The sequence below is a fragment of the Simochromis diagramma genome, unplaced genomic scaffold (assembly GCF_900408965.1).
Source record: "Simochromis diagramma unplaced genomic scaffold, fSimDia1.1 OVJJ01000343.1, whole genome shotgun sequence".
NCBI lineage: Eukaryota > Metazoa > Chordata > Actinopteri > Cichliformes > Cichlidae > Simochromis > Simochromis diagramma.
This window is the reverse complement of record NW_024386831.1, coordinates 2505929-2522242: the sequence shown is the minus strand read 5'-3', so window position 1 is coordinate 2522242 and position 16314 is coordinate 2505929. Positions and strand designations below refer to the sequence as shown.

At 36.8% G+C, this 16314-nt stretch overlaps 1 protein-coding gene across 2 annotated transcripts in view; it reads right to left on the bottom strand.

The window, feature by feature from the left end:
• Nucleotides 1-16314, bottom strand: part of LOC120730878 (inactive dipeptidyl peptidase 10-like) — a 246633-nt gene that overhangs the window by 54945 nt on the left and 175374 nt on the right. For both annotated transcript variants that reach the window (XM_040027445.1, XM_040027446.1), the window contains exons 4-5: nt 12860-12954; nt 9934-10008 (exon numbers count right to left, since the gene is read on the bottom strand). In XM_040027445.1, the coding sequence (XP_039883379.1) occupies nt 9934-10008; nt 12860-12954 (170 nt within the window). The remainder of the gene's footprint in view (nt 1-9933; nt 10009-12859; nt 12955-16314) is intronic.

The window sequence follows — 16314 nt, the reverse complement described above, 5'->3', positions numbered from 1 at the left end:
TACCAAGAGTTTTGAACCATGAAGAGAAGGTGTTACCTGCCAGATAACACTATATGCAACACCTTAATTTAGAATTTATTTTAAGGAAGAGGTATTTTTCTGCTTTTACTTTTTCAATATTTAATCAATACCACAATCAATCTTTATTGATACTAATTACTATTATTTGAAGATATTATCCAAATCTGTTTGAAGAAAAGGAGCATTATGTTTCTTATTAATTTGGGACTGAAAATTAGTTTATATTAAATTATTACTGTAAAAAAATTAAAAGGAAATGATTTCCAGATGTCATCCAAGACATCTATCACTTAGAAATAGTCTAACTGCAAATATAATTGGGTTTTATTCAAATGCCTATTAAGCTAATTCATTCCAACATATAATGGGACACATTAATACCACTGCTTCATGTGTAATCACTTAAGTCTTTGATCATTTACATCCGGTGTCTATCCTGGCACAGTAACTATCTAAAAATCAACCGTAAACTATCAAATCAGTGCACAGACTGCTTCTTGTAAGCATCCTTCACATACTGCATCCTATTTCTTGATCTGAGATAACTCTGCAGTTCTTTAATAACATGCCTGACAGCATAGTTTTCCATGGTTTTAGTTCCACTGTATCAAATTATATCAAGTGTTACTTTGTTGAGGAGCTATATAGTATCTTCATATTGTAACAAATTAAGGCAATGGCCTCTGCTTATTATAGTGTGCTTATAATTGTAATGATCTAATTCCCTGGGAAGATCTGTTAAAATAAAATGTCGACCTCTGGGTGTTCATCATTTGAAGTGTTTTAATGGAATAAAAGTTCAGCACATTCCTCACCTTCATTAGTATCTCTGGCTAAGCCTTGGGCATAAGTGAAATTTTACTGCATCCACACAGGATGTGCTGAAACACTGTGAATACTGCTGATCACCACCTGTGTAATCGATAAAGTCGGTAAGCTGTACTTAGTTATACCTGTTTAGAAGTTTAATTTAAAAGAAGTGTACAGAGAAAGATTGGTTTTCTTTGCTGTTATGCTTTTTTGGTTACATTTCACATTTCAGGATTAATATTTGTTATATTTCGAGGGAGTTTTAGTGTATCCCAGGATGCACTAGGATGATGCAACAGGTTGCAAGTCTGACAGAAAACCTCACTGACACCTATGGGTGGTTAAAGAATCAGGATTTTTGCTATTAAACTCCACATAAAAAAAGACTAAAACCAGTGAGTGGATGCTGTAGAAATCCTCTGCTGTCCTGCTGTTAGACAATATTAATGAGCCACATGGCTTTTCATTACCATGAACAAACACACTGGAGTTAATGTGGAAGCACTGGCTAAGTTCCAGTCCCTGCTCACATACTCACAGTGGTGTTTGAGGGCTCTTATGTTGTCTTTTCAAACCATTTCTGTACAACTTTCACAATACTGAAGGGAAAATCATGCATTATGCTGTGATATTAAACCTGCCAAAACCCATGATCAATCCAAGTAATCAGGGTACTTAGTCTATGAATACACGTGGTCTTTGTGATTTCCACACATGCGGATTTAAGGTGAGTTTTTGTCCTTAAAGTGGAGCTAATCAGTATTTATAGAACAGTAATGTGTCAAATTACAGTCAATCTGAAACTGTCACTTTGAACATTGATCCTTCATAAAAATATCAGCTATCTGATTAACTCCAGCTGTTTCTCACAGGTGTTGGCAGAGACCTAAATGGAGCACGCTGGACTTTACATTTACCAAGAGGCAAAAACCAAGACTTGACATGAGTGATAGTGTTCCTCTATAAATTCTGGATTTGAAAATAAGAAACAACTAGAAATTTAAAAAAAAAACCAATTATAATATAAGCTTAAACAATAATGATTTTATATGTAGTGTGTAGTACTTTTTGCAATGCTAGTTTGTCATGGATGTGTACCGTATGTTAATGTAGTACTGAGAACATTTTTATGCTACCCCCAGGTCTAAAAAAAATAATTCATTCCAGGTTCAAAGACATGAACCAAATTTTAGAAACTACAGATATGCTTTTCAATTCCCCATAAAATATGACACATTATAAAAAAATTCAGTGCTCAGAAAACTGATTCTTGAAACTCATCCACACGTAATACTCAGCAGAACACTAAATTTGTATTTGTTTGAGGCTAAAAACAGTACTCCAGAAATGCTTTACACGGACGACTGATTGGACCAATCAGTTGTTAAAGATTTGTTTTTTCAAATGGATTAAATGCTCAAAAAGATATACAGCATAAGCCACATTCAGGTATGTATTCATTTAGCATTTTTTATTCTATGCATGCAACACCTTATCAAACCTTGGAGACCTGCTGCGGTCTCCAAGGTCTTTTACCTTTGTTTCATCTGCCTGACCTGCATACCGCTGAAATATCAGACCTGGTTTTAATAAAGAATGCAGCTGATTTGATGTGATAAAAACAAGCAAATGATGTAACAACACAAGTCACGGGGACAAATGGGGAAATCTACTTTCTGTCTCCGTCTCTCCTCGTGACGGATCTCCGCTGCTCAGGCTGCCTGAGGCCCAACAGCCCGACTAAGTCTGTTTGCCTTTTAGTCCACGTAATTCTCTGACTCCATCAGCTGAGCCTGAGCCTTCATCTTAGGTAGGAATGTAGCTATAGTCAGACTCAGTACTGTAATTTTAAACATATAATGTGGATTTGACTCTGCAGCAAAAAGATAAACCTATATAGACAAATAAAACCTCTTTTTATTGTTATATCTTTGCTTAGGATAGGTAAAAAAGACAAACACACAATGTTGCAGCTGTGACTGAGGTCACATACTGTTATTTCTATATATATGTTGTTAAAATACTTCAAAAGCAAAATGCAATCCAAAGCAAATGGTTAGAACGGATTGGGGTGGGGACAGTGGGGTGAGGGTGAATTTGACTGACACATTTCTACCAAGATGCAAAATTGGCCAAGAAACGTGATGAATGTTTTATTTCATTCAATGCACCAGAGATGAACCCATTAGAGAAGCAATTTACTTCTCCTGGAAAAGCAGTTTTTATTGCCCTTCATCACAAAGGTGTCATGTTGAGTTTTTTTGTTTTTTTTCTCAATAGATGAGACGCACAAACAGTGTATCATAAATCTATACAACAGGAACTATGTCCACTTCAGTTCTCTCACTTTTTGCACAAAAGGTAAGACTTTTCCTCCATGTACAGGGTGGGCCATTTATATGGATACACCGTAATAAAATGGGAATGGTTGGTGATATTAAAGTCCTGTTTGTGGCACATTAGTATATGTGAGGGGGCAAACTCCTCAAGATGGATGGTGACCATGGTGGCCATTTAGAAGTCGGCCATCTTGGATACAACTTTTGTTTTTTCAATAGGAAGAGGGCCATGTGACACATCAAACCTATTGGTAATGTCACAAGAAAAACAATGGTGTGCTTGGTTTCAACGTAACTTTATTCTTTCATGAGTTATTTACAAGTTTCTCCTTGTTCACAGCCATTGACATGTCGAAGAGGTTAACACGTGAGGAGCGGATCAAAATTGTGTTGATATCTGGTGAACGCAGTAACCGGGCCATTGCAGCAGATATCAATGCAAGACGCCCTACGAGACCACCCATCTCCCATGCTACAGTTAGCAAACTGCTTGCTAAGTTTCGTGAAACTGGTTCAGTGTTGGATTTGCCAAAATATGGACGCAAGAAAACTGTCACTAATGAAGAAACATCAGTGGCTGTCCTAGCATTAGTTCAGCAAGAGCCCACAGCGTAGCACTCGCCGCATGTCGCAGTGGCATTAGTCGAACATCCCTTCAGCGGATATTAGCTACTCACAGATGGCACCCTTACAAACTCCAGCTACTGCAGCATCTCAACAAGGATGACCCAGATCGGCGCACAGAATTTGCAGAATGGGCAAAACAAAAATTGGAGCAGGACCCTCAGTTCACGCAGAAGATTTTGTTCAGTGATGAGGCAAACTTTTATGTGAATGGTGAAGTTAACAAACAAAATCACCGCTATTGGTCTGACACTAACCTACACTGGATGGATCCCTCCAAGACTGTTGGAACAACAAAAGTGATGGTTTGGTGTGGTATATGGGGTACAGCGATAGTGGGTCCATTCTTCATCAATGGAAACCTCAAGGCCACTGGATATTTGAAATTGCTACACGATGATGTGTTTCCCTCTTTATGCACTGAAGCTGGCACGTTCCCTGAGTTTTTCCAGCAAGATGGTGCACCACCACATTATGGGTGCCAGGTCCGAGCATTCCTAGATGAACAGTTTCCTGGAAAGTGGATTGGTCGCCGTGGGCCAGTTGAATGGCCCCCGAGACTGACCCCCTTAGACTTTTATCTTTGGGGTCATCTGAAGGCAATTGTCTATGGTGTGAAGATACGAGATGTGCAGCACCTGAAACTACGGATACTGGATGCCTTTGCTGGCATTTCTCCTGCGGTGTTGCTATCAGTGTGTGAAGAGTGGGAGAAGAGGGTTGCATTGACAATCCAACACAATGGGCAGCACATTGAACACATTTTATAAGTGGTCAGAAACTTGTAAATAACTCATGAAAGAATAAAGTTACGTTGAAACCAAGCACACCATTGTTTTTCTTGTGACATTACCAATAGGTTTGATGTGTCACATGGCCCTCTTCCTATTGAAAAAACAAAAGTTGTATCCAAGATGGCCGACTTCTAAATGGTCACCATGGTCACCACCCATCTTGAGGAGTTTGCCCCCTCACATATACTAATGTGCCACAAACAGGACTTTAATATCACCAACCATTCCCATTTTATTACGGTGTATCCATATAAATGGCCCACCCTGTAGAATGAAATACAGTTGTGAAAACCTAAGTACACCTCATAACTTGAAGTAGTCATTTTCTGTATGACTTGATAAGTTTCTCATCATTGTGGAACAGTTTTGGTCCACTCTTCCAGAACACTGCTTCAGTTTATTGATGTTTGCAGGCATTCATTTATGCACAGCACTCTCACAGTCCCACTACAGTATTTCAAGGAGCTATTGATTGATTCTTGATTCTTTTCTTTTTCAGCCATTCTGTGGTAGATTTGCTGCTGTGGGATCTTTCTCATGTGCATGGCCGAGTTTAGGCCAAGCTTTAGCTGTCAAACAAATGACCTCACATGTGACTTTGGCACACAGAGCAGTTCATGGTTGACTCAACGACAGCAAAGTGCCCAGGAACAGTCTCTTCCAGTTTCAGTGGAATAAGCACGAGTTGACAGAGTCTTCTAAGTTTTGTAGGTAAATCCCAATGCAGATGACAATTACAATTAGGAATGCAATGCAGCAGCATGCAACAAAAACATCACTTTATAAAGACTACTGCAACAGACATTCAGGAATTATATCAGTCTTAGGTTTTGTTTTTCGTTTATTTTTGTGAATGTTTCTTAGGTGTAGAAGAAAAGTGCTTTGAGTGCTCAAAAGACTTACATAAGAACCTGTCCATTTCACATTTTTATTTACTGTAATAAAATGTATATATGTACCTAACATTTTCATGAGGATAATGTAACTAATTTAATGCTACAGGTGTCTCCTTTAATTGAAGGTATTAAAACTGTGTTTTTCATGTTTATATGACAAGGCAAATAGATGAAGGAAAAGCACTCGAAAGTTAAGTCATGACAGTGACATTTTATTAGTTATTTCCAAGACTTTTCTTTGTTTGTTCGAATGGAGACAGTCCAAATTTAATATTGTTTTTCATAATGTGCACAATAGATAAGCTAGAACATATTACAATTTTGGTAAAATAAATAAAAAGTTTTCAGTATTTCACATTAATTAATAAAAGCTCTCAACAACTAAAACAAAAACAAAAAAGATTATAAAACAAGTTCTGCAGACAAGAAACAGTCAGTCTGCTGAAAATGAAAGTGGAAAACTATTCATCTAATTATTTATTTATAGTAAATAAATAAATACTTTCATTAAAAAGTAATGCTTTTTATTTCTTTCCACTGTAATTTGAAGTGATTTTTTTCACTGAATTCTTGTTTTCTTGAGTTTGATGTTAGCTGCGTGTTCTGTTATAAGGAAGTTTGTTGCATGCATCCTGCTTATGTTATTAATTATTCATCAGCACTTCAAAAGGATAAATGCACAGCACAACATTTTCCATTATTTATGGGTCACCAGATCAAGTCTCTTTAGCTCTTTAAAACTTGAGGCAGTCACGTTGAGTATCAAAGGAAATAAACAAAGTCAGTTTGTGTAGGAAAGATTCTGATTTACAGCCTCTGAAGATTACATCCTAAAGGGAAGGACTGTATTAACATGTTTTATTATTGGTATACCCAAAGCTGTGACTGTAAGATGTTCCCTTGCTGTTTGATTTAGCTGCATAGTTTAATTTCAAAGTGTGTTAGAGGTGCAGGACAGTGTACATAAAGGCTGGTGTTTTTACACAATACCGCTGCTACTGCCTATTAGTTTTAAAAAAAAGTCTACTGTTTGTCAGCTACTGCTGCCAAGGGATTTAACAAGGCACACAGGAAGTCATTTTAAATTAACAGCAATTTTATATGCTTCCTTTTTTTAGATTAGAAATGGACCAACAGTGCAATTTCTATTAGATTCTTGTGTCAGTATAACCTTGTGCTAAATATAAGCTGGGCTTCCGGCCACTCGGTGTACTGTATTGTTCCAAATTGTAAGTCTAACCCTTCATTCAAAATATGCAAATCAGCTCTGATTAATCTCCTTGTCACTAATCCTCACAGTTGATCCCTTCCAGAGTGGAGGGTCCAATTTGCATATCTCATTTTGCATCTACTCTTTTCTGATGGAAAGCCGGTAATTATGGTTCAAGCTTGCCCCGCTGCTCTATTAGTGAATAAACGTGATCTGCCAGTCTCAGCATGAACCACAAAGGAATTTTAATCACCCCCTGACCCTGGCCCTCGTCAAAATTTATTAAGCCCATGAGGACTGAAGCTTAGATGTTTATTCAACTATGTATTTCAGCATGGGTTTGTCTTTCAACACCTGGTGATGCTCTTTTATTTCCTTTTGTTTTTGGTTGCAATCATTTAAAATAAAGCATTTGAATGACAAGACAAATTGTAAGTTAGTCCGCTTGATTTTTAACCTCTGTTAAAGTGGTTAAAAATTTCTTCTCATAACATTAAAACCTGTTTAAAAAGCAGGGGACACATACTTCATGTTTTCAATCTACTCTTGTGTAAATGTACTTTTCGCAGGCAATTCAGATCACATTGCACTGCGCTCTGTCTGTGTCCAACATATCACTGTCACTGTGCAATGTAATACATGCATAAGTCCCTTTAACCTTGTGAGCTCAAAGTTATCATCAGTGTCAACTCTAACCCTACCATGATTTGAAGACCAGTAAAAATTTCATCTTTAAAAAAAATTTTTTTTTCATGAATGGCATTTTTCTTTTCTTTGCATATATATTCTCTGCATATTCTGGTAGAGTTAGGGTTGGGGTCAGCATGGGCAGTAAATAATTATTTAATGTGTGTGAAGGTGGAAACAGGGTACAGCATGCAATTTAAGCATGTGCTCCTAAAATAACAAGGTAAGAAAATACCATGTAGTCGCTTTTATGACAAGGTAAACAGCTATTGATGCAGTGAATATTGTATCTTAAAATGACTGGTTGCTTGCTTTCAAATAATGTATAATTTAAATTACAATTGAAAATAGAGCAGTACATGTTTTTCCTTTTCTCAGTGCATAATCAAGCCAGGAAGTATTTGTTGATTTAGAGCACAACAACCACTCCAAATGGAAGTTCTGATTAAACTTCCTTTTAAATTACTTCCCTTTCTTCTTGGGTTAAATTAAACTACTGCCAGTTCACTGTTGATTTACATTATAGTTTTCCTTCAGATTATCTTTCCACAGTTTATGTGCTATAAAAGTATAACATAATGACACAAAACACAATAGCAATAACAAAGTTCAGATGATTAACTTTCTTTACTCATTCTGATTTTATTTCACCGAACATACATTTCTGCTCTTTCTTGCTTTCTAATTTCACTTTTGTCACTTCTTCTTCCCACGTTACCGAAAGCCTCGTATTCACCTTTTTTTCTGTCAGAGTTTCCTGAGGCAATAAATCGCTGGTTGCTGCTCTTTAAATAGCATTATATTTCTGTCACTGTGCATTTTAGACCTTCTGTAACGTTGCACAAATCCTCCTCCATGTTCTGGAAGATGTCACATGAAGTTTCTGTTGATAATCTTTTGGCTTTAGTCCTGAACCACAAGCATCTAGAATTTGAGGAACCTGTCCTATCTCATTAGGGTAATTTCTTTCCTGACACTTTACTGATTAAATATGTTAAGATTCAGAATTTACTTTACAACAAAACCCTATTTTTCTCTCTCTGTTTAACCCTGTATGACAACTTCAATCAGGAGTTCTTTTCTTAAGTACTTTTATTCATTTTTAGGCATGAAAAGATGAATAAAAGTACTTAAGAATCAAATCCTAATTGTGGTTGTCATAATTCATGCATGACAGGGTTAAATAACAATAATTATAATGAAACACGTCCTACATCTATAGTAACATTAAACGACCAGTGGGTGGCAGGGTATGGAGTGACACATCAGTGTCCAATGTAGTGGTTTATGTGCAAGAATACCATCAACACTGACACAAATACAAGAAAACAGCCTTTGAATAGCTGTCCACTGTAGTGACCACTATGCATGAAAGGGTTAAGATATGTCTGACTTGTCTTGAATACATTGGCATAAATGTCTGCATAATCCATATTGTTTGTGGATTGCAGTAACATTGTATTTATATGTGTGTTTATAATCTAACTCCCCAAAATAAGTTCCTATACAACTAAACTACATTCTGAATTATATTTCTAAGAAAGTACTAGGGAGGAGGTACACCCTAGACATCTGGACATACTGCCGGTCACAAGGCAACAAAAAGATATATTAGAAAATTTATTTCCCATGAAATGCAAGTGAGAATGTAGTTTATAGCATTATTCATAGGTAATTTAAAGAGTGATCTTGTGTGTGTGGGAGTCACATGGATTTATGGCCTATAATTGGCCCCACACAGGCTTTCATGAGCCAGATCAGGGCCCACCATGGTTTATGTGGTTAACTTGTGACTATGTTATGGGTCACATGGGGCCTGGAATGAAAAAAAAATAAATCAATAAATGAATGAAAATACAAGATGTGGGCCTAACCAGGGATAAATAAAAACAATAAAATCTTGGCAGGCATCTTACTTTTTTTCCCCAATAAGATAAAAAAAAACCAAAAAACACATTTTCGGTGATCTGCTCAACACTTGTCTCAACACTGAAGCCAAGAAAGTCATTTCCTTTTTAAATGGATCACAGCCTGCTTTACACTCACTAAACCATGTACCAAAATTCCAACTATATCTGAAGCACATGGTTGGCTTAACCTGCCCATGAAGTCTACTCAGTCCAGTCAGGAACACAATGAGAAAATACGAAAATGCATTTATTTCAGTTTCACTGTGACTTCAAGTAAATTATTTGACTCCTTTTTCCCAGCAGCAGTGACCACATTGTTCCATGCTGAGCATGTTGTGCACTGAAAGAGTCGCTGTCTGTTTACAAAGCAAAAACTCAATAAGCGCAGAGTCCTATAGGCACAGTTTAAGTCAACATAAAAAAAAATGGTATGAAACCAACAGCCCAAACTTATCTATTTACATTCCACCCATCTGAGAGGGCAGCCAGTGTCTGCATTCCATTGCATATTCTATACACACCATATGTAGATATAACAGTCTCAGTATGACAGAGATGGAAAAATAAGAAAATAATAAAAAAAAAATAAGAGTATTTTCTTCTTGCAAAAAAATGATGATTGTACAGATCTAACAAACTTACCGGTTTCACATCATATGCGAAGAGCACATATTTCAGGTCAGGGGAGACTGCATACTTCGCCACGTTGAAGTTAATCTGATGAAAATAATAAAGAAGAAGAAATATTTTACAATACGACTAAAAAGATCAACTCTAAAGTACAGTACCAATGAAAAGTTTCAGTACACCTACTCAACCAATGAATCTCGATGAGTTTACATTAGGTCAGTTGAGTGTGAAGATCAGGGGATCTGATGCAATCAACTGTCAGCTATCATTAGTCTGCAGGTATGTTCAGTGTTGGGGAGTAACAGAATACATGTACCGGCATCACGTCTTTAAAATACAAAATATGAGTAACTGTATTCTGTTACAGTTACCGCTTAAATAGGTGACAATTAGAATACAGTGATTTTGTAGAAATAAATGGATTACACAGTGGTCTTTTCCTGTTTCTAATTTTGGTAATTCTATGAATCCCCAGAAACCCAAACAAAACATGCAATAAGAGCCTCCAATGTAAGTGTCCTGTCACATCAGAACTGCACATGATTATTTGCAGCTAGCAGGTTGTTAATGCTATCCATCAAGTCTACCAGTCTGCTGTCTATGAACTAACCTCAGCTAACACCAGCTAAAGATGTTAACTCGGTGGCAAGTAGCCTTCAGTAATAGCAATAAATTACACAGCAATAGTACAGGGTGGGCCATTTATATGGATACACCGTAATAAAATGGGAATGGTTGGTGATATTAAAGTCCTGTTTGTGGCACATTAGTATATGTGAGGGGGCAAACTCCTCAAGATGGGTGGTGACCATGGTGGCCATTTAGAAGTCGGCCATCTTGGATACAACTTTTGTTTTTTCAATAGGAAGAGGGCCATGTGACACATCAAACTTATTAGTAATGTCACACAAAAAACAATGGTGTGCTTGGTTTCAACGTAACTTTATTCTTTCACGACTAATGCCACTGCGACATGCGGTGAGCGCTACGCTGTGGGCTCTTGCTGAATGATGCTAGGACAGCCACTGATGTTTCTTCATTAGTGACAGTTTTCTTGCGTCCACATTTTGGCAAATCCAACACTGAACCAGTTTCACGAAACTTAGCAAGCAGTTTGCTAACTGTAGCATGGGAGATGGGTGGTCTCGTAGGGTGTCTTGCATTGATATCTGCTGCAATGGCCCGGTTACTGCGTTCACCAGATATCAACACAATTTCGATCCGCTCCTCAGGTGTTCACCTCTTCGACATGTCAATGGCTGTGAACAAGGAGAAACTTGTAAATAACTCATGAAAGAATAAAGTTACGTTGAAACCAAGCACACCATTGTTTTTCTTGTGACATTACCAATAAGTTTGATGTGTCACATGGCCCTCTTCCTATTGAAAAAACAAAAGTTGTATCCAAGATGGCCGACTTCTAAATGGCCACCATGGTCACCACCCATCTTGAGGAGTTTGCCCCCTCACATATACTAATGTGCCACAAACAGGACTTTAATATCACCAACCATTCCCATGTTATTACGGTGTATCCATATAAATGGCCCACCCTGTAGATTCATGTAGTTGTAAAAAGCATGACAATATATCAAGTAATCCAAAGTATTCAGAATATGTTACTCATATTAAGTAACTTAACAGAATACGTTACAAACTACATTTTTGGGCCATGCACTCTGTCATCTGTAGTGGAATACATTTAAAAATAACCTTCACAACACTGGGTATGTTTTGGCTCAACAAATGAAGATCACTTTAAGTACAAACAAAATACGATGCGTGTATCTGAATGACGCTGTTGTGGTCATGCTAGATAAGTGTTGACTTAAATCTTCAAAGATGCCTACAGCAACCCCCCACACCCACCCCGACACACACATCACAGGTCCTTCTTCATGGCAAGAACCACCTAATAACAAAGTCACTGCCCCTGGAAACCAAACTCTGGACTCCAAAGTCAAAATCTCTCATGTAGAGATTAACATGCTTTTATTTTTCTAACCTTTCTACCCAAAATGCAAGAAAGTGAAACTACAGAGCACAGTCTAAAACGAGCAACACCACTGTGCAACCTAAATATGTAGAGGGTAGGAAAAAAAATCAACTGAATGGAAATTCTCTTAATGAAAAACATTTAAGACCAATCCAAAGAGGATTTAAACTTTCACCAGAGACAAAATTTTACCAAGGGCTGTTAGGGGCTGATCATATCTGTATAACTCTTTTTGAACTACCTTATGTTTCACCCTCAGTTTCTACCTCAATTAGCTCACATAGTTTTCTTTTTGCAAAGTTACCATTTTAAATGAAAACGCTTTCTTCTGCCTAGTAAATTAAACATTACACTGACTCTCTACACCAACCTGTGGTACAAATTGGTGTTACATGAAAATAAAGCATGATCTTTATTTAGCAGAATAGTCAAATTTGATGATTTTATTTACATTTAGTTTGAAATTATTTTTAAGGTCACAAATGCAAAATGCAAAAAATGTACCTTTAAATATTTTTATCAATTGGAGAGAAGTTATCTAAATGTCAGGGGCCGGACCCCGCCTCCAAACACACCCATTCTGGGTCTTATCTATATATGACTCCTCCAGTTCTACAAGCTGTTTTTGTTCTTGTTTTCGTGCCCCACCCTCCCTCCCTCACGTTTTTTCAATTCTTTCACTTCTCATTAGTACATGGGGACCTGCCAGGCCCAGTCCCCATCGGGGCCTTCCCCAAACCGGAGCTCATTTCTTGATTAAGCTATTCACCTTTATCTACTAAAAATGCTACCAAACCTTAAATGAGGACTTGGGCCCAGCTAGTGAATTAATATTTGAGGCAGTTTTGGCTTCTTAATTTTCTATAGACACGCCAGAATAGAGTGTGCCCAAACTTTTGAATGGCAGTCACCAACCAGTAAACAAGACTAATAGTTACTTACAAATGTGCCGTTTGTCAGGACGATCTCTGTTTCATTTGTGAGGATGTTGAACTTGATGACATGGCCGTCACTGTTCCTGTAGATGACTTCAGAGTCTGTGTGAACAAAAAGGGAGAACAAAGAAAAAAAAACACCTGCATGAATTCTGAAAGCTGTCATAAAAATGTAGAGAAAAACTTTAAACTGAAAGAACAAAGCAAAGCAGCCATTGTGGATTTGTTTAGAGTTGTCAAGATGCCATTAAAAACAACATCTTTTCAGCTTCACTGTTCCCTCAAATTAAAAAACAGTAAAAACGCCGCAGACAGCCAAAAGGGGCCGAGTTTGAGCGACGGTGATGTAATGTGATTAACTGCGAGCATGAAAAGTGAGATTTAACTGCCAGACAAACACAAAGGGAAAGGCCCAGATTTTTCATCTCGCAGGTAGCGCGGCATGCTGTGTATTGATGGGAGCAGCATTGTGTGACGCTGCCAGGAAAACATCTTTTTGTACAGAGCAGAATTGGATGGACGTGACTGCATTGTTTGGTTTGTATTAAAGCTAAACACTGAGAAACACAGCCAACCATAAATGTCAAGGAATGTATGCATCCACATTTGTAGTATTCATACAAGCAGAGTGAATCCACATTATACTAACAATCCTAATGCTCGGTGTAGTGAAAGACAAAGAAATCTGATGGGGATAAGCAAAATTTTCCTCATTCATATTATTGATAGTGAAATTATCCATGTAAAGAGCAGATTTCCATCATCACAAACAGCAGCTTCCAAATTAACAGGCACAGGGAGAAAATGCACCAGCAATTAAGTATACTTTTCTTTTTATTTCACCTGTTCAAATTAAGCATCCGGCTTTCAAATGTACTTGTATGAATGCAGCTCCTGTACTATTCTAGCTGCAAATAAAGGCCCCAAATAGTGAGGCTGAAGCAGTGACAAAATGTGGGTTTGACGAGTCGAACAAAAGGACAAATGAATCTCTGGTGTAACAAACAGTGAGGTGAGCAATGCCATAAAAACAGCGGGTGGTAGAGATGTGACAAAGAGTATTGAAAGAAGAAAAAAAAACCTTCTACTGTGGACCAGTATAGTTAGCTCTCAGAAACAGCAACAAAGTTAACCTTGAAATTTTTATCTTCTCTGGGAATTCACCCTCAGATTTTTCTTTGGCTAGCTCTGCTGGATAGCTATCAATCCAAAGTGAAATATCTGAACATTTAATGGACACTTGGAACAAACATTTATTGTTCCCAGATAATTAATCCTTTTTTGGCTTTTCATTATGTGCCATTGTCAGGTGAAAACAATTTGTCCCAAACCTTGGCTTCTGACTAAAATCTGTTTTATATATATCCCGCTTATATATATCTCCAGCATTTTGCCCCAAACGCATCTATCAAAGTGTCGCAGCAGGCTGGAGCTGCAGTCTGTGTGTCATTTGTTTAACTGTTTGTGAGGTATGTCTCTCTTTTTGCTGCATTTGCATTTAGGAGAAGATCATCCAAAGACATGTTAGAAGACATGTTATCAGAAGGTAAATATTAATTTTGCTTGATTCACCGTACTGAGATCTTGCAGTATAGGAAAGTTTATCCATGGATTTGCTGTGTTTTAAAAAATAAAATTCTGTTTTTTTGCCTGTTGTTTTTAATACTCAAGTTTATGACGCCATTTTCATATTTGCTATTGATATTTATCTATAAAAATTACTATTACTATTAAGTTTGTTTTGATTAGACCTTATGAAACTACTTTATTCTTTCAACTTTTATTTATTTAATAATTTTAATTATTCTTTATTTTGTTTATTTGAGATCTATTTTTAGTTTATTGAAATATTTGTTTATTCTATTTGATGGAATTTTTAGGCTTTATTAAGTTATTTGATTTTTATTCATTTATTATCTTTTTTATTTTGTTTTTGTTTGCCGGAGGTTTTTTTTTTTTCCTGTTTTCCTCCCATGTTTTAGGATAAATAATAGATCTTTAGTTACCTTTATATTAAATGATTGCCTTAGTATATCATAACCATTTTCCTTAGTTATCACTGGGTGGATTATGCCAAACAAACAATGAACAAAAAATGTAAAACATATGTGAACTGCAGAACAAGTAAGAGGAGGTTGTGATGGATAGAGAGTAAGAAAGGGAATAAATATATGGACTTGCTTTGTATTAAAGCAGATGATGATTGATTCACCTAAACATAACCATAACATAATTTAATAATACTCGAACTCTAAAGACAACGGTTGTGAATTAATATATTTCCTTATATATATTTATATATATACTTGCAAAAACTGAAAATGTGTTGTTGATAAGCTTGATTAAATACGTTTTAAAGATAGTCTGAGGATTATAAATAAAGTAATAGTAATGGCTTTTCTCAGATGACGTTAACCTGCTAATAAGTAAGTAATAATGTTATCATTTCATCACAGTCACATATAACCACGACTAAAGTGCATCTGACTTCAGCTGAGGGTTCAGTATATAAATCTATGGTGGAAGTAGCACAAACAAATAAGCATGACTGAAGAATATTTCACAATTGATAGCCACAATACCCAAACTCACTTTTATATTATCTTCTTTTAATGTAAAAGTTGTTCAGTAGATTTTTATCAGTAGAGGAGCTCATACTCCATGGCATGAACTGGAGATGAGTTTGTGGTAGTTTACTGTACAACAGAATTTTTCAATGCAAAATAGAAACATTAGACATTCATCTCCGTAGCAACAGCATCTCTTGAATCAGGATCTTCAGGGTACTCAAAAACTATTCAAAATATTCAGCTATGTGAGCGAGTGCTCTGAGAAAGAACAGGGCCAAGTTTCCTGCCAGGGAAGTAACATCTTCGGAACATCTTAAAAGTTAAGTATGCAAGAAAAGAGTCACAGAGGTGAACGGCGCTTTAGCTGCAAATTTGAGGAAACGGCAAGAAATGTCAGGTGATAATGTTTTTATAACTGTCAAACCCCTTCAACTGCAATATTTAATATTGGTTGGGCTATACAAATAAAAGTGCATTGAATGAATTGCATAAAAATGACTGGACCTTATTGGATGGAAGCTGTGTCTGATGAATGATGATGAATGAGCCTGTGGTTGAATGAGCTAATGTGAGCTAAAATTTCACTATGCTGCCTGAACAAGCACAATTCTCCATTCAGGTTTCCATCACAAGTTTTTGGCCCTTTTCAGATGTTCTTTCCAGTAATCTGACAGCAATTTAACACAGTTGTGCAATGTCAGAATATTCCACCTTTTCATTTGTTGATAAATGTCACAACAGCAATCTCACCAAGTCACACTTGTAACCCTAAAACCTTTGAAACGGAATACATCTGATTGAAGACGGCGAAATCGATCGGCACACAAAAGATTTCGGTATATTGGTCATGCTGTTCAGTCTCATGTGCTTAGTGTCAAATACAGCACACACT